The 23,507-nt window shown below is 37.9% G+C and overlaps 2 protein-coding genes across 6 annotated transcripts; both read left to right on the forward strand.

Moving 5' to 3' along the window:
- Positions 1 to 3,917: 3,917 nt before the first annotated feature.
- LOC103407984 (uncharacterized) lies at positions 3,918 to 17,853 on the forward strand. Of its 3 annotated transcripts, XM_070810919.1 has the most exons (7): positions 3,918 to 4,097; positions 4,190 to 4,422; positions 13,652 to 14,364; positions 14,481 to 14,588; positions 14,658 to 14,861; positions 14,939 to 16,782; positions 17,137 to 17,853. In XM_070810919.1, the coding sequence occupies exons 2-7, from the start codon at positions 4,407 to 4,409 to the stop codon at positions 17,660 to 17,662; spliced, it is 3,411 nt and encodes a 1,136-aa protein (XP_070667020.1). In that variant the 5' UTR covers positions 3,918 to 4,097; positions 4,190 to 4,406; the 3' UTR covers positions 17,663 to 17,853. The 3 variants fall into 3 exon arrangements, with proteins under 3 accessions (XP_070667020.1, XP_008345079.3, XP_008345080.3); XM_008346858.4 differs by lacking the exons at positions 3,918 to 4,097; positions 4,190 to 4,422 and adding an exon at positions 13,138 to 13,488; XM_008346857.4 differs by lacking the exons at positions 3,918 to 4,097; positions 4,190 to 4,422 and having other exon boundaries at positions 13,137 to 14,364.
- Positions 17,854 to 18,115: 262 nt separating this feature from the next.
- Positions 18,116 to 23,263, forward strand: LOC103407983 (pentatricopeptide repeat-containing protein At3g12770-like). Of its 3 annotated transcripts, none has more exons than XR_011575114.1 (3): positions 18,142 to 20,184; positions 22,084 to 22,360; positions 22,952 to 23,263. XR_011575114.1 is itself a non-coding variant. In XM_070811220.1 (2 exons), exon 1 carries the CDS (start codon positions 18,251 to 18,253, stop codon positions 20,141 to 20,143), a length of 1,893 nt encoding a protein of 630 aa, XP_070667321.1. In that variant the 5' UTR covers positions 18,116 to 18,250; the 3' UTR covers positions 20,144 to 20,184; positions 22,084 to 22,757. The 3 variants fall into 3 exon arrangements, 1 of the variants encoding a protein (XP_070667321.1); XR_011575115.1 differs by having other exon boundaries at positions 22,958 to 23,263; XM_070811220.1 differs by lacking the exon at positions 22,952 to 23,263 and having other exon boundaries at positions 18,116 to 20,184; positions 22,084 to 22,757.
- The last annotated feature ends 244 nt before the right edge of the window (positions 23,264 to 23,507 follow it).

Genomic DNA, 23,507 nt, shown 5'->3' on the forward strand with positions numbered 1-23,507 from the left:
TGACCCTAGCATAATACAATGAGCGAACCTGGTCATCAATATAAAATATTTACACTAGTGGATATCACAAAATCTTACTTTCTACTTAACGGAAGTATACAATAAACTTTGTTTTTAAATCAATTGTTTTGACGGGACAAACATTCTACAAAACTAGTTTCAACGATCCAACTGTCAAACTTATTTATATATACTTCTGGATCACATATGCCAAAAATCACAAAATCATACTCTTGTACACCTATGAGATAAAACCCTATAACTTCTATCATATCCTAATTAAGATTTGTGTAATCATACTAACTATGGTTTCATTTCCTCTTTCACCCAAATAAAAATAAAAACTCAAAATAATTAGGCTCATTAACACTTAGCTTTCTTCCTAGTGAATTTCCAACCCAACAAACAACAATATCAAGGATCCACATGAGTTTATAAGCATTTTTTTATAACACACTTGCAACATTCGACTCCATGTGAAAGAAATAAATAGGAAAAATAAGATAGAGATCACGATGAACTCACTGAAATTCAAAAGACGACAACATGATTACATTGCTACTAGATATTTTCTTAGGTAAAAAATTAGGGCTTTTGTAACCCCACGTCATGCCCTAAATTCTATCCTTATCTGCTTTGGAATGACACACTAACAAACAAAGGGGTAGGAGTTTAGTAGAATAATGAAGGGACCCACATCACAGTTTTCTAGCTTAAGGTGTTTCACTTCTCTAGAAATGTTAATTAGCCCAAGAATCTGAGATTTTGATTCGGTGACAAACAAACGTATGAGAATCTTATCCAATTAAGTTTGGTGGGTGTGATAATATATAAAAATTAGAATAAGGAGATTCTACTTCTTTGAATAAAGTGATGAAGTCAGGATTTTCTTAAAGTGTTGAGACTTGAGACTAACAAGGCGTTCTATTATAGAAATGCATTCAAATGTACGTATCTAACTGACATATGATGTATCATTTGAATGCATGACAATAATTTATATATATCATCGTTAGTGTCGTTAAAACAATATATATTAGTTTTAAGAGATATTTCATGCGAGTTTCTCTCCTCTTGTTACGTATTAGTTCGTCAACACTGGTGCTTCAAGTTCAATCAGATAATTTTTCATCCATGATATGTGGCTTCGAATGGGTTGTGTTGTACAATGTAATTTCAACTTCTCATGTTTAGTTGTTTCATTACTTCTTTAATACAACGATATTAGTTGTCAAACTCGCCATTTTATATATATGAGTTTAACTTAAATTCTCTTGTTTATAACTAAAGAGAAACATTACCAATGCTTAGTGGCCTGTTTCATTACTCGTTAGATGTATTTAATTGTACTGGCAGTCCATGGATTCTAGTTTTTCCGGATCTTATATTTGCTCTGGCATTATCATTGAAAATTGAAGTTTAATGCATAAAACAAAATCATTCCAAAAGTAAAGGGAGAGGTTTTGCTCACCACCCTAAACTTTGGTGTATGCTCATTACACATCTAATCATTTGTCTTTTTACTTAACCTTGGTAAACTTTTTTTAAAATTGAAAATGTAACATTTAATGTGAAAATTAACTAGAATTAAGTGAAATGATACATAATAATTGATTAAGTGAATGATGAACATACACCATAGTTATGATGACGAGTAAAATGCAATGTAAAAATAAAGTGAGCCGAGTTTTAGATACGGGATCGACAATTTGACCAAAACAAGATGTCCGATCAACAAAACACACCCCATAGCCCAGTCCAACTCAACCCTTGGCGATCGTTGCTAGCCCAGTCCACCTCCACTTCAGTCAAGGATTATAGGCAACATTTAGCCATATAACTGATGAAAGTTTTCGACTAAAGGGCTAAAGAGAATCGAGTTAAAAGAATCATATTAGGTTTGGCTTCAGGGTATGCACCAAGTAGTCCTAGAATGGGTTAGGTTTGGCCTTAAAAAGTAATAAAATATGAAGAAGAATATTTTTTTTTTTTAGTACTGAAGAAGAATAAATTAAGTCATGCATGGTTGGAGATGAAAAAATTTAGTCCTAAAGTAGTAAAATATTAATTTTAGAGGACTAAAATATAGTTAAGAGGTATGTTTAGCCCTTCATGACCAAAAATAGCTTAAAAACGTGTTTTTTATTTATTTTAGAAATGTGTATTATTCCCATTGATTTCTTTACTAGGAGTACTTTCAATCATACTCTTAATTTTTTGGTTGGATTTTGGCTAAAAAGCTACAAATTTAAATTAGGAGCTCCTTAGACAACCAACCATACTAAGGCCATTTCCAACCGAAGGGTCCAGAAGGCCAGAAGGCCGAAAAGAGCCTGAAAATCATCTCCAACCAAGGGCTGAGCCAGAGGGCTCATGGCCCCCACGGAATCTGAAAGGGCCAAAGAGCTGGCCGCATGCAACCAAACTGGAGCTAGCCAGAAATTCTAGCAATCATGTCAGTTATATCCGACAGGAATGCTTAAACAAAAATTTGAATCCAACGGCTAGTTGACGCCAGTTACCGTTGGATTCAAAAAAAAAAAAATTTGGGCCTTTTTTTTTTTAATTCTTAAAAATTCTAATTTTTTTTCTTCCTATAAATACCTAAACCATTCATTCACCATTCCTCACAAAATTTTCACCATTCCTACACCATTTCAATTATCATATTTTCTTTCCTCTTTCAAAAATCTATTCTTCAATTTTTTCAATAATTTTCAAATGGCCTCGTCTGCAATGAAAGGTAGGGCTTGGACCCGAAAAGAAGATGAAGCTCTTTGCAAGGCTTATTGATGGGTGTCGGAAGATAGTGTGAGAGGGAATTGTCAAACAAATGACGGTGTTTGGATTCGTGTGTCCAAAAAATACTTCGAGTTCTATGAAGGCACCACTCCACTGAATATCCGAAACCACGAGAGTTGTTCTTCAAGATGGAAGAAACATCTTCAGCCAAGTTTAAACAAATGGCATCAAGCATTGTTAGCAGCCGCAAGTAGACATGAAAGCGGGGCTAATTACAACGACGAAGTAAGTGTTTTCACAATTTATTTTAAATATTTAATTATATTACATTTAATTTCATAAATTAATTTCCTTTAATTTTTGTAATTATATTTTCTAGGTACGCCAAGCAGAGGAATTGTATATGGAGAGCAACTTGAAACCCTTTCAGTTTCACAGTTGTTGGGAAATTAGTAAACGGTGGGTGTTATTTGAAGATCCACCTCAACATAGAGCTCCTACGCCGGTGTTCGGAACTGCATCCTCAGCTGCAGATATGGATGAAGATGGATCTCTTACCATTCAACAAACAAGGGTAGAAAATTTATCTACAGGTGAAGGTTCCATACCTAGGACTATGGGACGAAACAAGACGCGAAGGTTAAAGGAAAGGGTAAGGCAAATGATGATTACGCCGCTCAACATGAAGTGGCGGCCTCATTGCGATTAATGTCAGAGCAAAATGCCCTTGAGGCAGTACAAAGGAAGTGTAGGCATGAAGAACGGGCCAAACAACTACAAGAAGAGATGAATGATAAGAATATGGAAATGAACCCTTCAAATTACACTCCAATGAGTAAGGCCTATTTTGATAGGGAAAAAAATTATGCCTCGGCGGCATTTGTTGTGACAACCCGTCCCAAATTTTATATTTTTATTAATTTTAAAAGTGTGACTTTATGAAAATGCCCCTAGAGGCGAGGGTCTTGACTCCCGTTGACCAACACATAGCGAGGTGTATGAATTAATCCATTAGCGTTTTCTTGAAGTACTCGACATTACGGAACTGTAAACCCAAGAAGTACTTTTGGTTTGGTCACTATTTATATATTTTTATATATATATATATATATTTTTTCTAATGTATATATTTTATTTATCATTTAGTATATAAAAAAAAAGGAAAAAGGGGGAACGGAAGAGGGAAGAAAGATGGGCTGCTGCCCAATCGCAGGAGAGGAAGAGAGGAACTGACCAACCGGTGAGAAGGGAAAGGTGGGAAAGGAGGGAAGGAGAGAAGGAAACAGGGTCTCCTCTTTGACCCACGTGACCCAGTCCGAGATACCAAGCTCCGACGCCAATTCTGGCGTTTTCTGGTGAGTTGGACATCGCCACCTCCTTCACTCAACTCAGTGACTCTCCTTCTTCCAATTTCAACTAAAATATTGGGGAATTGGCTTTGATTTAGTGTAACCCGCACCGGTGGGTGCGATGGGTCCGTGTCTTCGATTCCCCAATTCTGAAACAATTCCATCAAACTACTATCACCAATAGACTCCCCTGAAGCTCAAGACAAATCCCAAACAAGTTTGGGGGCATCGGAGTTGCTATGAAGCCGAATTAAGGACACCCAAAACTAGGGTTTCCGACGGGTTTTAACAAAATTGGGGCTCTTTCAGGCCAAAATGGACTTGGCCACAGGTATAAAGTTTACTCTACTCATTGAGATCTTCATTCTTGTAAATTTTGATAATTTTTTGAAATAGTTGGATTTTCCGGCGAGTCGGGACGGGCAGCCACCACCCACGGCAACGTGTGGCCAGGGGACCGTCGATGTTATTCTTAGGCTAAATTAGATGTCTTGAGTTCAGTTTTGGTGATTGTATATCGTAGGTTGATCGTTTGGACCTAAATTCATTAAGATATGTTACTTGGTAAAGATGTGAATCGATGATCCAACCGTTGGATCGTCACCAAACTTTAATACATTATAGTACATAATATTTAAGGAACATAGAAACTTACGGATTGGGAATCCGACGCACAGATCTTCCCAAATTGGATTTGTAAGTTCATAAAATAAAATGTTGACCACCACTTGGTTTTTGGCAATTGGCAGAGATCCAACCGTTGGATCATAATGAAATTTTAGGATATTGTTCTAGAAGCATAATTTGGATCTTTAGAATTAACGGATCGGAAATCCGTAATGCGGATCTTCCGGATCAAATCTTAGGGGTGTGTTTTATGTAAATTATGTATTTTTATCGGTCAGAACTTTGAGATGTAATTTGATAATTGATCATAGGCGACAATGGTTTGTGATGTCTCGATATGCGTACTAGGGAGTTGTAGCGCGGACCTCAGGTGGGTCTTTTCTATTCTATCGTGTATTTTATATATATATATATATATATATATATATGGTTGACAATTCCATAAATGTTTATGAATTGATTATTGCTTATTGATAATGCTATGACATGTTTGAGTATCAGATTGCATCATAGTTTATTTATATGTATATTACATGTACATAATTATTGTGAACGCTTGAAGTGTAAAAGTGAACGCATGACACCCAAGTAAGTTCAGGTAAGTTTATGGTATTAGTTTAAATGATGGAGTTATGGCATGACTACATGCATGTTTTAAGCAACTCCGACACTGTCGTACGGGTTGCCCATGAGTCGTATATATTATATTGAGATACATTGATAGCTTATAAACCTGCACCCCGGTGTTAGTGCTCCCACCCGTGGCCAGGGCACAGTCCTTCACGTGATGTTCACCTCTCGCACCTTACGCTCAGCTTGGATCTAAGGTAGGTGCACATGCCTGTTGTATAGACCACTATAGGTGGTTTCGACTCGTAGGTGACCTGCGATTATTCGTACAGTCTTCACATGATCGTAGCACTTGAGCGTATTTATTTACACCCAGTCCTATTGTACAGACTACTTTAGGTGGTTCCGACTCATGTGTAGGTATACTTATTGAGCTATTGAAATGTCGTACAGGTCACTAGATGTGACTCCGACTTATAAGCTAGCATATGTGATGAATATGTGATATGTGATGAGCTAGCATATATGGTTATGTGATATGTGATGAGCTAACATATGTGATGAATATGTGATGAGATAGCATATATGATGAATATGTGATGAGCTAGCATCTATGATGAATATGTGATGAGCTAGCATATGTGATGAGATATGTGATAAGCTAGCATATGTAATGAAATATGTGATGAGATATGGGTAAGTCGTACATGTCACTATAGGTGACTTCGACTTGCGTGCTAGTATGAGTTATTAATCACATGATTATTTGATATTGCTGATGAGATGTTGTGTTAGGGTATGTAGGGGTGGGCACGGTGCGGTTTCGAGTGAAACCACAACCGAAACTGAAACTTTTTGCGATGCAGTGCGGTTTTGAAGCCAAAACCGAAATGAAACCAAACCATTTGGTTCGGTTCGGTGCGGTTTCAAACGGTTTTAGTTTGGTTTTTGAGAAAAAAATGTACACATATTTAGGCATAATACGATCTTATTTTCCTTGTATATTAATTAATGAATATGCAGCAAAATTGCATCAAAAACAGCAACAACAATGCAGCAAAAAACAGCGCCAAAACTGCCAAAAAAAATGCAGCCAAACTACATGAAAAAAGCAGAAAAACAACAGCAAAACAACACCAAAAACTGCACCAAAACTGCACAGAAAACAGCAGCTAAACTGCACCAAAACTGCACAAAACTGCAACAACAATGCAGCAAAAAACAGCGAAACTGCCAAAAAAATGCGGCCAAACTGCATAAAAAAACGCAGAAAAACAACAAAAAAACAGCAGCAAAACAACCCCAAAAACTGGACCAAAACTGCAGCAAAAAACAGCAACTAAACTGCAGCAAAAATTACACCACAACTGCACCAAAAAACTACACAAAAACACATCACATAATTCACATCTACTAAAATTCAACTTGATCACCAATTAATCACAATACTTTACTACAACCCAATTGAAAAGTTAAGTTTGCCATAATACAACTAAAGTTCAAACTTCAAAGTTTCAAACAAAGTTCAATGTCAAATGCCTTATGGCATTAGTACAACCAAAAAAATAAATGGTTCATGGAATTCAACAAAGTCTTGGTTTTCAACTTACTTTGCATCGTTCAAGTTTCAAACATTTGCCTTTCCTTTTCCTTTTGGACACTTATTCTTTGAAGGTTTAGGAGACCTTTGAGCTTGTGAAGACCTTGCACCTTGTAAACGCATAAGAGGAGGCTCTTGTGAATTAGAACCTTGAGATTGCTTTAGAGCTTGTTATGGTTCTTGATCAAGAGTAAGAGAGGCAATGCTTGAAGTCGATTTGGCCAACTCTACACAATACAAATCATACAAAAATATAATTGATGTTTAGTTGAAAAAAGAAAACGAAGAAAGTTCTTTTACTTCAAATGATATACTTACCAGATTCAATACTTTCATAGAACTCAATGTGGTCAATTGAAGATGCATCATCCTCCAAAGTAATAATATTATCACCCTTCAACCAATTTTGCATGCATACCAAGGCCTCCACCAATTAGGAGTTAAAGAACTCCTAAAATCTGAAATCACTCAACCACCGGTGCTAAAAGCACTCTCCGATGCCACGGTCTAAACTTGAATTGCAAGAGTATCTTTTACAATTCCAGCCAAGATATGATACTTGTTACCATTCACCTTCCATCATAGGAGAATGTTAAAATACTTTGTGGACTTCTCTTTTGTAATTTGTACCAATGGATTAAACAAATAAGAATCCACCTCATCTCCCACCACTTTCTCATCACTATCTTCAACAAAATGCATCCATTCATCAATTAGATCATCTTCCGTCATAGCCACATTAGATGAGGTAGAAGAAGGTTGTGATTGTAAACTTTCCGATTTCTTCATGTATTTTCGACCTTCAACATTAGGAACATATTCATCATAAAGGGCACGCAATATATTTTTTATTTCTTCAGTTTTTAATTGTGCCTCAATGTTGGAAAGTTTCTTTCTAAAGAGTTGTGTGACATGCCTTCACTTGAACCTCGGATCTAAAACAAGTCCAATCACAATAAGAGGGTTCAATTCATGATATGAGTCAAAATACTTTTCATATTTTGATCTCATATCGGATGCCATTGCCTTCAATAATTGCTTCGCCGATAAACCCTTTTGCATGTTGGCTTGGGATTCCAAGTTATTGATGGCGGTCTCCACTTTTATGACATCATGGAGGCCGGTATGAATCGTGGGATGTGTAGAAGCACTCACCCTCAAAGTCACATCATAAAACATCCGTAAAAACTTGACAAAAACCTCCCCCTTGGACCAATCTTCTTCCGTTGGTGGTCCAACCTTTTTCCTCCCCTTGGTTTGGCAAACAATAATCACACAATCTTCATCTTTTTCATCTTCAACTTCCTTAAAGTAAGCCAAAAAGGAACTTGCTTCATCCTCCACCATTGTAGCAAAGGCCTTCTTAAATTTCAAGGTTATATCCAACATAACAAATGTAGAATTCCACCGAGTAGGGCAATCAAGGCAAACCGTTGCTTTGCATGTCAATTTCACCCTATTCACGGCTTGCCTAAAAAGCTCTAATCTTTGTGTAGAGCTCCTCACGAACCTCACATAATTTCTTATAGCTAATAGACCATTATTTAGCCTCTTCATCCCATGACTCACAATTATGTTGGTTATGTGAGCGATGCATCTCACATGTAAATACTTGCCACCTAGAATAGCTTGTGAATTTTCCCACCTATTCATTTTCGTCATAAGTTGATCCAAAGTAACTTTATTTGCGGAAACATTGTCCACTGTGATTGTCATAAATTTGTCTATCCCCCATTCCAACAAGCAACTTTCAATTAACTTTGCAATTGTGGTTCCATAGTGGTTAGGAATAACACAAAAGTTTATGATCCTCTTATGCATATTCCATTCATGATCAATAAAATGTGCAGTAAGAACCATATAATTGGTGTTTTGTGTGCTTGTCCAAGTGTCGGTAGTGAGACAAATTCTATGGGCACTTAAGGTTTTCTTCAAATAAGCTTTCGATTCATTAGACATGTTGAGAAAGTTCTCACAAGAGTTCTTCTAGAAGGCACTTTAAACAATGGAATATCAACAGCACAAAAAAGCGAAACCCCATCTTATCAACTGTACTAAATGGCATCTCATCTATGACTACCATCTTGACACATGCTTCTAACACACTTTTTTGTGAAAATCCAACAGCAACCAGATTGTTACCTTTACTTTTATCCCCAACCAAAACTTTTTGCTTTTTACTTCTATTCCCTTGGTAAAATTTACAATATCTTTCAATGTGGTGTCTCATGCTTGTGGTGCCATTAACTCTTAGTTCAGCTGCATAGTCACCTACACTGCTCTGTTTTGGGCAATAATTACATTTAGCTCTCCTAAGTTTTACTTCGGCCAAATATTTCTCCCCCTTTTCATTGATTTTCGACTGTTTTTTCATCACATAATATGTTGTAAAATGATCCCAAACCCAGCTACGTTTTCTTGAATCAGAGTTACTTACTTTTTCATCTTCGCCCTCAGATTCTTCGCCATCATTTTCAGGGTCACCTTCAACGTCTATTTCATTTTTCGAGTCAATTTCTATTGCCTCGTCCTCCGGCTTCTTAAGGGAGTCCCCCATAAAAGAGTAACCAATCCCACTATGCTTGCTGGATTCTTCATATCTTGACTAAAATAAAATACAAAATGCTCATTATCTTACATGAATGGAATGCATGTTTCATGAATCAAATATGGCAGGCTTAAGCCCTAAAAGAATCAAACATCACAAAGGAATAACCCTAGATCTAGAAATACCAAGCTTATCAGCAGCCAAGATGAGGCTTACAACAAGCTAAAGGCCACGTAGGTGATTCTTTATTTCCAAAGGGAAAGAGCCAAATATTATCCTTAAGATAATAAATCAGTAGGGTTAGCTAAGTGACCACGGGTCACAGAGGTGCAGAAACTTAGCCTAGATCAAAATCTTTAGCAAAAACAAAACAGAAAACAGCAAATATGACAACTTCAATCCAAGTTTAAAACTTTTAATTAACACCATACTCTTCTGCTGAGGCATCAGGCTGTCTTCAAGCAAAAGGTCCAACACTATTTCAATTCCAAAATTTGTTTTTCATTCTTAGTCAAACACCACATTTAACTATAATTCAGCAAACACAGAGTCAACGACATAGGTAAACCTGGTTAATGAGACTGTGAAAATCAAGCAGCCATGACATAGGTAAACCTCAGATGTTCTATAAGCAGCCAAATCAAGCAAGCTTAAGCAAATAAAAACATAACCAGAAACAATAAGATGTTCACAGAAGACAAAGAACACATCCATGACAAACCAAATAAAAGGACTGCATGGTTTCTCATTAATTTTCTTTGAGTTAAGAAAGAATTACCATTCCCCAGCAAACCTTAACGGAAATTGAAACAGAAACTCGAGGTATCACTGTATTAAAGAACGACAAAGAAAAAAAATGCCTAAATCTGATCAAATTATAACGTCTAACCAGCACTCTGAATTGAAAATTTTATTTCGAAAATGGAACCAATAAATTCATAATTATCTTTCAAGACCTAAACTTCTTTTTGAGACAAATAACTAACAAATAACTAAGAAATTATCTTACCATATTAGCTGGTAAGCAGTGACTCAGTGAGGTTGCAAGGCAAGGCAGAGATGAAAGCTCAGTGACTCAGCGAGGTCGCAAGGCAAGTAGTGACTCACTCAATGAGGTCGCAGTCGCAGAGGCAGACGCAGAGATGCAGATTGCAGTTAGGCAATCGCTCGCAGAGGCAGATGCAGATTACAGTCAGGCAGTCGCCGATCACTTCCACCGCTTCCAGATATGCAAGCAGGCAGTCGCTCGCAGAGGCAGACCCAAAGATGCAGATTGCAGAGATGCAAGCAGAAGCAGCTAGGTGACCAGGTCGCAAAGGTAGAGGCGGAGATGCGAGGCGGCGGCGCAGAAGCAGTCAGACACTCAAACTAGTCAGGAGTCGAAGTGCAAACCCAAAGGCCAAAACCGCAAAACCAAATCTATAACCTAGTTGAACTAATTAAAAATTTAAAAGTTTAAAATATAACATTTATTTATTATATAGTGCGGTTTCGGTTTCGGTGCAGTTTTGAAAACCCAAAACCAAAACCAAACCGTTTTGTGTGCCGCAATTCAGTTTTGAAACCGAAACCGTTTCAAAACCGCAAAACCAAACTTTTTGGTGCGATTTGATTTGATTCGTGTTTCGGTTTCGGTTTTCGATTCCAAGTGCCCACCCCTAGTGGTATGTTTATGATTTTTCTAGAAATTATACAGGTGTTGGGACGAGGGGTTATAATGTTTTATATGGTTTCTATTGAAATTTTATTTACAAGGCCACTCACCCTTGTCTTGTCTTCACCTTCTAGGTTTTATTAGCTGAGCTTATCGTCTAAGATTCATGGCGATTCTTAGTATTGGAGATTATTTCGAGCGTACGATTCTTAATTCACTCTTATGTACTTGCTTGTGCTCTAACGTCACGTGTGAAGTGAGTTCAGTCTCGCTCACCAGTGCATTCTGATATTTAGGCACTCTTAGGATTAAATTTATTTACATTTTTCCACATCATCACACTTTATGGCTACGTCACCTTCCAGGTGTCGCCTAGCACAGCTCGATTCGGAGTCCTAGTAGACATTTCGGGTCGGTGTGTGTCAGTTGTTTACCTCTAACTATACTTCTACAATGGCGGATAATGAAGATGATGTTGATTATGGATATTAAATTTAAGTTGTTGTAGTTTTTAAATTTAGTTTAATGTTGTTTTTAAATTTAATTTGTAGTTTTAAATTTAATTTGTAGTTTTTAAATTTAATTTGTTGTTTTTAGATTTAAGTTGTAGTTTTTAATTTAAGTTGTTGTTTTTAAATTTAAATAATAAATTATGTTTGGCCCTATGGCCCTTTGGCCCTCGGTTGGAGATGGAGGCAAATATGACACTATACTGTTCATTAAAATATTAATATCTTGGAGAACCAGATGGCTAAAACAAGCCATCTGTTCAGCCTTTGGTTGGAAATCGTCTAAGAGTACTTGCAAATATCCCGCTAATACGGGAAGGTGTTTATTCGTACCCAATCCCCTTCTCATTCAGAATCCTTCCTATTTTCATTACTCATCGTATTTTAACGAGACCACAAAAAAATCATACATACAAGCAAACATAAACGCAGAAGATTTGAACTCATGTCATACCATGAAAATATGGTCTATGATAAATCTTGAGAATATTTTTTAGGGTAAAAGACTGTTTACTACCCTCATGTTTTGTGGTTTTCAACATTTAGTATATCAAGTTTTTTTTGTCTGAGATTCATACCTAAAGTGTAAATTTTGGGACAGTCTCATACATCCGTTAGTCAAACTGTTAAGTCTCCCGTTAACTGTGACGTGGCGCATTGACTGGGCGCCACGTGTCATCCACATTTTTTTTTCTTTCTTTTCTTTTCTTCTTCCTTCTTCTTCTTCTTCTTCCTCTGACCGCAACTATTTTTTTCCTCCTTCTCCTTCTTCTTTCCTCCTTGTTCTTCCTTCTCCTTCTCCTTCTTCTTCTTCCTCTTAAATCTGGGGAAATTTTTTTTTTTTTTTTTTTCTTCTTCTTCTTCTTCCTCCTTCTTCCTCTTCTTTTTCTTCTTCCTCTGACTGCAACTTTTTTTTTTCTTCCTCCTTCTCCTTCTTCCTTCTCCTTCTTCCTCCTCCTTCCTTCCTCCTCCTTCTTCTTCTTCTTCTTCCTCCAAAAAAAAAAAACCTTCATCTTCCCCCAGATTTGGAGGAAGAAGAAGAAAAAGAACGAAGAAGGGGAAGGAAGAAGGAGAAGAAGGGGAAGGAAGGAGGAAGGAAGAAGGAGAAGAAGGAGGAAGAAAAAAAAAACTGAATCTAGGCAGATTCGGAGGAAGAAGAAGAAGAAGAAGAAGGAGGAGGGAGAAGAAGAAGAAAGAAGAAAAAAAAGAAAAAAAAGAAAAAACTGAATCTGGGTTGATTCGTTGGAAGAAGAAGAAGAAAAAAAAAAAAAAAAAACTTCCCTAGATTCGGAGGAAGAAGAAGGAGAATGAGAAGGAAAGAAGAAGGAAGAAGGAGAATGAGAAGGAAGAAGGGGAAGGAAGGGGAGGAAGGAGGAAGGAAGAAGGAGGAAGGAAAAAAAAAAGTGTTGCAGTCGGAGGAAGAAAAAGAAGAAGGAAGAAGAAAAGAAAAAAAAAACATGGATGACTAGTGGCGCCCAATCAGTGCGTCACGTCACAGTTAACGGGAGACTTAACAGTTTGACTAACGGATGTATAAGACTGTCCCAAAATTTACACTTTAGGTATGAATCTAAGATGAAAAAAACTTGATGTACTAAATATTGAAAACCACGAAACATAAGGGTAGTAAATAGTATTTTATCCTATTTTTTAATAACAAATCGTTACTCACGGTTAAGGTTTAGTGGTATTTTTCTTTATGCACTGAGAGGTTTTAGTTGGATGGTATCCTTTCCCTCTTCCCAATCCTCTTTTCGTTTTCTTTCTCTTTCTGTTTGGCGTCTAGAAATTAATTTAAATGCAGTTGGGTGCAAAAGAAGCAGTTCCTGAAGCAACTCTTTGAATTCAATTCACAAAGGCGGAGACTTGGCTTGTTCACAATATTTGAGGTTTTAATTTGATTCAATTTTTTGCTTTTATTTCTGTAGCAATAGGAAGTCTTAACATGGGTTTCTATCTAGTTTGAAGGCTTGAAAGTGAGGAGAAGCGTATAATGGAGTTTTGTTATGGCTTGTTTTTGTGGTACTAGTTTCGTTCTAATTGAAATTTTAGGTGGAATGGAAAGGAGCTCAGCAGCACGTGTGATGGAATGGAGCATCGAGCTAGAGAAGGCCCTGCGCTCCAAGAAACCAGGGAGCTCACTCGAAGCCATTTCAGAAATCAGTGCAAGACTCCAACGGTTAAGCAGAGAGCCAGAGCCTTCTCCAGCTGTCCACCATCTGTTCGACCTAATTCCTGGTGAGGGCAAGCTCTTTTTAAATGCCATCATCCTTCGTCTTGCCAATGCTTTCGAATGTGGAGACAAGCATGTAAGGCTCTGTATTGTCAAGGCTTTTCTGTTTGAGTACCGGAAGAGGAACAAAAGGGAAGAGTATAACGGAGTTTTGTCCAAAACTCGGGTTTATAATTATATCCAGGCAGAATTGCTGAGGATGGTTAAGCTTGTGTTTGACAGTAGGGATGTTGAGGATAGGGCTTTGGCTTTGGGTCTGTTCGGTTGCTGGGCACATTTTGCTAAAGAGAGTTCGAGCACACGCTACTTGGTGCTTTCTAGTTTGGTTTCCTCACACGTTATGGAGGTAAAAGCGTCGTTATTTGCAGCAGGATGTTTTTCCGAGTTATCAGAGGACTTTGCATGCGTTGTCTTGGAGATGCTGCCTCGTATGATGACTTCACCAGAAACGTCACCTGCTATAAGGTTGGCTGGAGCACGAGTGTTTGCCAAACTTGGGCGCTCACATGCTCTTGCAAATAATGCTTACAAGGTTCTTCTGCTACTTTATTATTTGGCCTCAACTCTGTTGGGAATTGTTCTTTTAGAGTTTTAGTTCTTTATTTGTGTACAATGTTTTGATGTTTGCTTAACACTGCTTTATTTCAGACTTGCCTAAAGCTTCTGTTAGAGTCCGCAGATGAGGATTGCCAGGTTGCAATGCTGGTTTCTCTCTCCAAACTGGCTTCCAGGTCAACCGTTCTTATATCTCAGCAGGTAATTGTTTTTGGTAGCATATTCTTTCAAATTTCTTGATCCGTAATACTCATTGGCATCTGAATGCAGGTGGACTTGCTTCTCTTGTTTCTTAGCCAAGAAAAGCCTCTTCATCTGCGTGCAACGGCAGTAAGAAGCCTGCATTTTGTATACAGTCAAGGAATGTGTCATTTTCCTTTAAATGCATATCTTGTGAGAGCGTTATTTAACATACTAGATGAACCTCAAGTTCCGTCACCCATGCTATGTGATGCACTGCAGACTTTACGTAAGGTTGTTTCTCAGTCCTACAGATTAACTTTTTATTAACGTTTTAGCAATTTATATTGACTCACATATGCATTCTGCAGATTATTTCATGTACGGTACCCGATCTACCCCTTGATGTACTTGAATCTTCTAAGCTGTTAAGCGTTGTTGAGAATGCAACTTCATCTCCAATCACGTCTGAGGGCCTGTTATCTTTTTCTGTTTTGGTAGATGTTTCAAGGAAACTAAAGGGAAGTACAGAGATGGGATCTCTTGCACCTCGTTCCTCTCTTCTGCCATCGCATGTGACCTCACTTGTCATTGATCGAATCACCTTGATGGTGAAGCCAGTTTTGGATCTTTGTCAGACTGAGTCTCCAGTGTTTCAACAAGTTAATTGCCTGCTCAATCTTCTTTTCTTTCTAAGTCGAGAATATCCGGATCTGCATGTCTTTGTGTTGGATCAAATACATGTTTTGGTCAAGTCTCTCTCATATATGCATGATAATCAGGTCGTTACATCAGAAGCAGATGCATTTGTTCGTGATAATGTAGACTTGAAAGGAGAAAAAAGCAGAACTATCAGATCAGAGCTTCTATTTATTGTGTACAGATTTTTGGGGGCCTTTCTTGAAAATCTCAGTGAAGCTGGCGCCATTTCCACCAAAGTATTTGACAAAGTGAAGCTTCTGGTTGAACTTGTAAGTCAGAGCAACTTGCTTGAATGTTATACATACACACTTTACTCTTTGTTGTTACATTGTCGAATCATTTGGGATAACATGGTGCATGAGAGTGAGGGAAGTTACAATCTTGATAAGAACTTGGGCATATCTCACTCAAGGGAGCATGAAATTCGTACCATTGAACGTGCAAAGAGGATGCTGACAGAAAACAATAAGTGGCCAGCTTACAGAGTCGGGACTTATGCAGCATGTCAGGGAGCCTGGCTCACTGCCACTTTGACATTTGAGCAGTTAGCATCAATGGTTCATTCGATTTCCTGCTGCTGCTGGATGAGATCATTAGTTCAATTTTCGGATTCTGAGAGGAAACTCATGTTACTGCTGTTGACAAAACAAGGTATAGAGACACATAAATTCGATGTTATACTTTCTAGTAATGATTCAGCTAGTAATATCGGGGAGCATATTAACAGTAGGGAGCTAGCAGCCGCTTACAATGGTCTTTGTTCTTCTTTGGCAACATTAAAAGTTGATGTCAGAATGGGACAACCTTTTTATTTCCAAAGGTGGTTTTTGTCTTTAAGAGCAAATGTGCTTGGAGCAGTGGTGGATATAGTTAAAGTTCTGGAAAACATTCAATTTGACCAGCACGACATTCCCGATAATGGACAGGTTGGATACCTCGTATCCTTACAGAAGTTTACTCGAATATCTGTGCAGTTGAAGAGGCTATCACAAGAATTTGATCTAGTAACAAAATCTTTCATTGACATGGACAGAAAAAGTTCAGGAATCATTTCGGAACTCGCACTATCTTGTTCACTGTTGGCTTTTTGTGCTGGTTTTTCTCTCTACATTCCAAGCCTAATCAAATCTGTTTCCATTAACGGTCTGGGAACAACAGAGAACAACTTAGACTCAATGTTGATACAAAATCTAATTGGGCGGTTGGGGGCTAGTAACCATGAAACCAGTGCAAATCTTTATCTGCTTTTGAATCCAGCTGGCAAGCCCATTGATTGTTGTCACTTGCAGTCCAGAATCCAAGCATGTAAGGTTGGTTCTGAAGCAAAATATATTCTCAGTGTTTGTAGTTATGCGGTTTCAGGGATTTCTGGGTTGAAAAGCAAGGCAAACGGAGTCCACAATGTGGAAGGTCTGTCCCAAGCAACCAAAGACGGCTTACAACTTCTATATAGCATCCTTATGAAATGGATGCAAGTCCCCTTCCGGACTCCCAAGTACTTCTTTAAATTAAGGTATGATATCATTCTAACTCGAACATTCTTTTTTTTCTTTTTGTTGATTTCTCCATGTCCTAGGCCTTTTATTTGAACAGGTGATTCGTACTTTAAGAATCAAGGCGTGGAGAATATCTTACTTTTACTCAATCTTTTAAAGCTTTCATATCATTTTTGACATGGTTGATGATTTGGGGTAAAAATCACCATTTAAAGCATCGACTTTAGGGTTTTAGTCTCGGAGTGGTTAATCGTTTAGATAGGATGTTTTAAGTCTGTTTAGCAAGCTCTAACATCATATTGTTAGTTATATGATTTTTGCTTTTCTAATTTCACCACCTTTCTAATGTTTTCCACTGACATAAATTTCAGGCCTTGCCTTGGGTCAGAACTCTTCGCTGTCAATGAAACAAGAAACCCAGATGGAATATACGTCTCCTCGGGCTTCCACTTATCATTACATTTTTGTCTTCAGTTAAGAAATGTGCCACAAGACATCCGAGTCCAGTTGAAAAATTTGTACTGCATGCTGTACAGTGGAGTATCCTTTCAGGAGCCAAGAGGAAGTGGAGAAAACAAGGAGCACAAGCAGGCTTGGGAAGCTGATGACATTGTAGAAATGAATGAAAAGCTGTTGCAGTATGTAACAGAGTGCAGTACGAAAAAAAGTAATAAGCGTCGGAGGGGTAAAAATGATGGCGAGTTCGTGAGTACGTTCGTGCGTTTCGAACTGAACGAGAGAGGGCAAGGGTTCTCAAGTTGCTTGCTTGATGTTTCTGCTTTTCCAGCGGGTTCTTACAGAATCAAATGGCATAGCTGTTGTGTTGGTAGTCAGGGTAATTGTTGGACTCTACCCACTTTGAATTCTGGTCCTCTTTTTACTGTACAAGGGTTATAGATTGAAGTTTTGATGAATTAAGCCAAACATGTAAATAGTGTTGTTCACATATGCACTCAAAGTTTTGTGTTCGTTTTCGACCAAAAAAAAAAGTTGTGTTCGTTCCCTTTTTTGTAATGTCGTTTGTACAAAAAGGAAACGCTAATTGTAACATTGGTTTCTGAAAAATAATTTGATTTTCATTTTACTCATTTTTATCTCTCACACTCTTCTCAAGTTTTAGACGTCGGATCGAATAAATTAAATAAGATCAATGAACAAAAATTAATTAGGATTTGTAAGAGATAAAGATGAGTCAGTAAATAGAACTACCATTTTTCTTTTCTTCTCTGATCAATGAACCCAATAAATAAAAACAACATAATCCGCAAATGATGGATTGCTCTGGTCCGGTGATTAGGACTTTCCTTTTCAACACACTACATAAAGTATAAATTTGTGTATAATAGCACTTTTAATAAAAAATAAAAATAATATAATACAAGAAAAACGCAAGGAAAATGACAGATACAGCCTCAGACCTCAACTGAAAGAGTTCCTCCCAGAACTCCAAATCCCCGCCAAATACAAACGATCTCTCCGTGTGTGATGAACCTCTCGTACGCATGCAAGACATTTGCCCTCACAACCTCCCGTTATTACACTTGCGCCACTGCGGTCCACCTTCCCCTGAATCTCCTCCATTTTCTTCAGCTTGCAGGAACCCACCATTCCCTTTCGCTCGCCGAACAAGCTCACGCCCACATTGTCACTCATGGCCTCCAACAAAACCCTTTCCTCGCCACAAAGCTCATCTCTGCTTATGCACTCTGTGGAAAGCCGACCGAGTCGAAACTCGTCTTCGACTCGGCTACTCTCAAGAGTGTGTATTTATGGAACTCACTGATTAATGGCTATGTGAAGAATTGTGCGTACAATGAAGCTTTTGATCTGTTTATGGAAATGTGCAATAGTTATGTATTGCCAGATGGTTATACCTTGGCGACCATGGCGAAAGTTTCAAGCGAGGTTCGGGATTTGGCAACCGGAAAGTATGTTCATGGGAAGGGTTTGAGAGCCGGGTTTGTCGTGGATACCGTTGTTGCGAATTCTCTGATGTCTTTGTATTATAAATGCGGGAGGATTGATGAGTGTCGGAAACTGTTCGATGAAATGCCTCAAAGAAATGTTGGGTCTTGGAATGCGTTAATAGCGGGGTATACAAGTTCTTTGGATCATGATTTTGATAAGGAGATTTGGGAAATTGCTAAATCCATGGTGATGAATGGGGTGAAACCTGACGGATTTACCGTTTCAAGTCTTTTGCCTATGTGTGGAGGGGATGATATCAGGAAATGGGATCATGGGAGAGAACTGCATTGTTATGTTGTGAAGTATGAATTGGATTTCAAGTGGGGTTCGGACGTTCATCTTGGGTGTTGTTTGATTGATATGTATTCTAGGAGTGATAGAGTAGCTTCGGCCAGACGGGTATTTAACCACATGAAGTGTAGAAATGTTTATGCTTGGACGGCGATGGTCAATGGCTATGTGCAGAATGGAGCTCCTGATGAAGCTTTGGTTCTTTTTCAAAAGATGCAGGTGGAAGATGGGGTACAACCCAATAGAGTATCACTTGTGAGTGTCCTCCCTGCTTGTAGTTCGCACGTTGGTTTAATGGGCGGAAAACAAATTCATGGATTTGCTATCAGGAAGGAAATGAGTCGTGAAGTATCTTTGTGTAATGCTTTAATCGATATGTATTCGAAATGTGGGAGCTTGGATTTTGCAAGGCAAGTGTTTGAGGATGATTCTTTTTCTAAGGATGCAATCTCTTGGAGCTCAATGATTTCAGGATATGGATTACATGGAAGGGGTGAGGAAGCCCTTGATGTGTATAATAAGATGCTCCATCTTGGAATCAAACCCGACACGATAACAATCGTTGGGCTCCTTTCTGGTTGTGGAAGGTCAGGATTGGTAAAAGAAGGCCTTTCCATATATAGCTCTGTAACAGCTGATTTTGGAATTAAACCAACGGTGGAGATGTGTGCTTGTGTGGTGGATCTGTTAGGCCGATCAGGAGAGCTTGATCGAGCATTAGATTTCATCAAAACGATGCCTGTAGAACCTGGTCCAAGTGTTTGGGGAGCCTTAGTTACTGCTTCTGTGTTGCATGGGAATCATGACATGCAAGATCTAGCTTATAGATTTCTTATTCAAGTAGAACCCAGAAACCCTTCGAACTATATTTCACTTTCAAATTTTTATGCATTGTCTAGGAGATGGGATGCTGTAGCGGAAATGAGAAGAATGATGAAAGAAAGAGGTTTAAAGAAGGAGCCCGGATGCAGTTGGATAAGCATTAATTCTGAGACTCATTGTTTCTATGTTGCTGATAAATTACATCCTCGTTCAATTTCAATCTATGAGATGCTGGATTACCTCATCTTAGCAATGAAGGGAGCCTGCTCTTCTGAAGCGTTTGAACATCCAGCGTAGATTGTATCTGATGGGGATAGATGCCAGCGATCGTATTGCAGGTACCATTTAGATTTAGTGATGTAATGATTGTTGTTAGTTGCTTACCATCTTTTTCTCCTGAGAACAAAATCCGAATTTACAAATTTCCTTTTTAGTTTTAGCATGAATCAGGTCTGTTCTAAAAACTCTTATAGGCAAGGCGTATATACAAACTCACTCTAAACAGTTGATCGCGTGACCTCCATGTGAGACGCAGTTGTGAGAAGAGTGTATAAACCCGTTGAATGCAGGACTTTTTCATCTTTTCCCATTGGTGTGACTATCCTAACAAATAGTAATAGAGAGATGAAGTGCAAAACCCTTGTCAATTTGATTAAGTAGATGGTAAACTTGAGAAGATTTTGATTAAGTAGATGGCAACTTGCCTACAAGAAGCCGAAACCCCTTGCAGTTGGTGGCAGTTGGTAGGATTTCTCGTTGCAAATATCCCATCGCTTGTCATATGAGAAATACACAGATTTCCATTGAGAGATTACGTATATGAGCTTGAAATACATTATTTGCCCCTTCTCCTTCCGGCTTGAGTTTGACACCCTTCAATCCCCATTCCTCACTTCTCTGTTGGCAAGATGGAGCTACAAGCCTACAACCATGTGTTTCTTATTCCCCCATCCTGCATGTGAAGGAGGTAACTTATTGTCTAATACTGGTCTAATAGTAAATTATTGTATACATTTCCAACTAAATAGGAGGTCGCTTGACACCCATTTTATTTTCAATTTTCAGTTTTTTATCACTTTTCTTGAAAATTAAAAACTGAAAACTCGTTCGGTAATTACTTTCAGTTTTCATAACTAAAAATTGAAAACTAAAAACAAAATAGTTATAAAATGGTGGTTAATATTTACACAATGAAATTTCCTTGATAGCAATTTGTGTTCCTCTTTCGCATGCTCACACTTATTCTTGAGGCAGTTGGCCTGCCTTTGTTAATTTGACGGTTGAATCTATATGTACGAAATCCCTGCCAGCTGCTGCTACTGGAAGAATTTTAAACAATTATTGGCCACGAGGGTTTGGCATTAACCACTGCCTAATTCATGTTTAGAGACTTAAAACTTGGTATGATTTTGTCCAGTAATGCTATTCTTACCATGTGTTTATACCACATTGATATACCATCTGATGTGGCTGTCCACATCATTTAAATTAATTAGAATTCTATTTAAATTAAAAATCATTTAATAAACCAATAATTAAAAAATAAATAAAATTAAATGTTGATTGTGGCATACGAGGAGTCTTCTCCTTCCCTGCTTCCCCGTTCAATCCTGCTTTTCTCCCGTTTCTTCTTCCACTACTGAATCAAAGAACTTGCTGGAACGATCTTCCATTTTTTTCCTTGGTGGGGTACTGTCTCTGCTCTGTGAATAGCTCTGGTGTCGTGAGTCTGATTATTTCCATATTTTAGGTCAATAAGAATAGTATTTCTTTCTGTTTTAGACACTTTGTACTGTTTGATTTGATCTTTTTGGCGCCAAGGTAACTTCTTTTCCAATTACGTTAATGGAAGTAGATTACTTGTTGTAAAGTTTCAATCTTTGGTTAAAACGATGGAGATTGGATATATCTATCTAAAGGGTTTGAAAAGTCATTTTGTTTTTGGTGTACCATCGTTTCTTTATTTGGGGGTTTAGTGAAAGCTTTTTTGTGATGTTTAATGTTGTAGAGTTTGATCAGAACTAGTTTATTATGGTGTTGTTAGAAAGCCATCGATATAAATCTTCAATATTTAATTAGGAAAATAAAGATTTGATTAATCCTGAAAGAAAAGAGGGAACTTGGGATTTATCTAAAAAAAGGATATGAAAAATTCGCATTTTTGATTGCCATTCCGATTTTGGTGTTTTGTTTAGTTGGGGTTTAATGCAAGATTTTTGTAACGTTTGATGTGGTAGGGTTTCAATGAAGGTCATAGAGAGAGAAAAGCTTTTGAAAGGCGGGGAAGTAAGCATGTCGGAGAAGTTTTCTTCAACGGAGGTGAAGTTGTACTGGAAGTTCGAAGCGAAGAGAACAATGCAGCAAAAGGATCTCCCTCCAATGGCTCAGAATATTCAGCTCCCAAGCAAAGCAAAGTGGGCTCACCCGCCAAAGCATCAGCTGAGTCCAGCAGTGGGTTCTCTAAGTCAGTCCCAGTGAGCTCCCCTTCACCTGAATTTTCGACAGCCAGTCCTGGTAAGCCTCCCAAGATTCCCACCCGCAATGAGAGTCTTGCTAGGAGAAAGTCACTAAATAGGTCAATTAACTCGAAACCCAAGCCAAGATTTGGTGAACCCTCGGTAGGCATTGATCACAATACGTTTCGTGGTTTGATTATTGTTTATTATGTTCTTTATTAATGCCAAGATGGATCAGAGAAGAATAAACATCTAAAACATTAGAGACCTTATTATCTTAGTATCTATAATTGGCTTAGTTCCTCAATAATACATTAGAGACCATATTAATGGCAAACAAATAAAGAGACATTTTATCACTTTTAGATTAGGCTTTCTGATCACTTTCAAATTAGGTTTTCTTATCACTTGAGAAACTGAACCTTTACAGCAAAGATGAAAGAAATAGTATTTCATATTGTTATATTATTGTGATCGACATTATACATCACTTCGTGTTAGGGATAAAAGATTTTTTGTTGTGGGGTTTGTTTTTTCAGCCATTGCAGTGCACACAATAGAATTAAGAGACTTGCACATATGGCTAGTGTATTTACATTGATAGTGTGGTGTAATATATAAACTTGTATAATTATGTTTTATGTTTTAGGAACAGGGAGTTCTTCTAATGAATTATTGAAGAAGATGATGTAGTTGAAGTGAGTTCTTGTAATGAAACAGAAAGCGATAGGGTTCGTACAATAGAAACTTCTAATGAAAGTATTGAAGAAGATGATGTACTTGAAGCAAATATTTCTTCTAAACATGGATTTCAAATATTTTGTAACAGCAGCCAGTATGCAGACATGTTACTTTTCTAATTCTTGTTGTATATTTCTTCGACATTTGTAATGTACTTATATGTTTCTTTTGCTTGTTCCAAGAAGTCAATGTACAAGTAAAGAGGAAATTTTTTGTTTGATGACATTGAGTGGATAAAGGAGGAGGGGAAGGGCGTCAGGTAGTCGACAGCCGGCACTCCACAGTTACGTCGAATCCTTATGACAATGAATCCAGAACGAAATCGCGCTAAAGCTAGGACGTCACCCGTAAGTGGCGCGCTGTGTGGCCCGAGCACAGTGATAAGTGAGCAAGGGTTCGCTGTATCTCCATCGGCACCCGGATGCAGTGTTAAATGAGCAAGGGGGCCATAGAAACTTCTTTTC

Source organism: Malus domestica, chromosome 13, assembly GCF_042453785.1.
Source record: "Malus domestica chromosome 13, GDT2T_hap1".
NCBI lineage: Eukaryota > Viridiplantae > Streptophyta > Magnoliopsida > Rosales > Rosaceae > Malus > Malus domestica.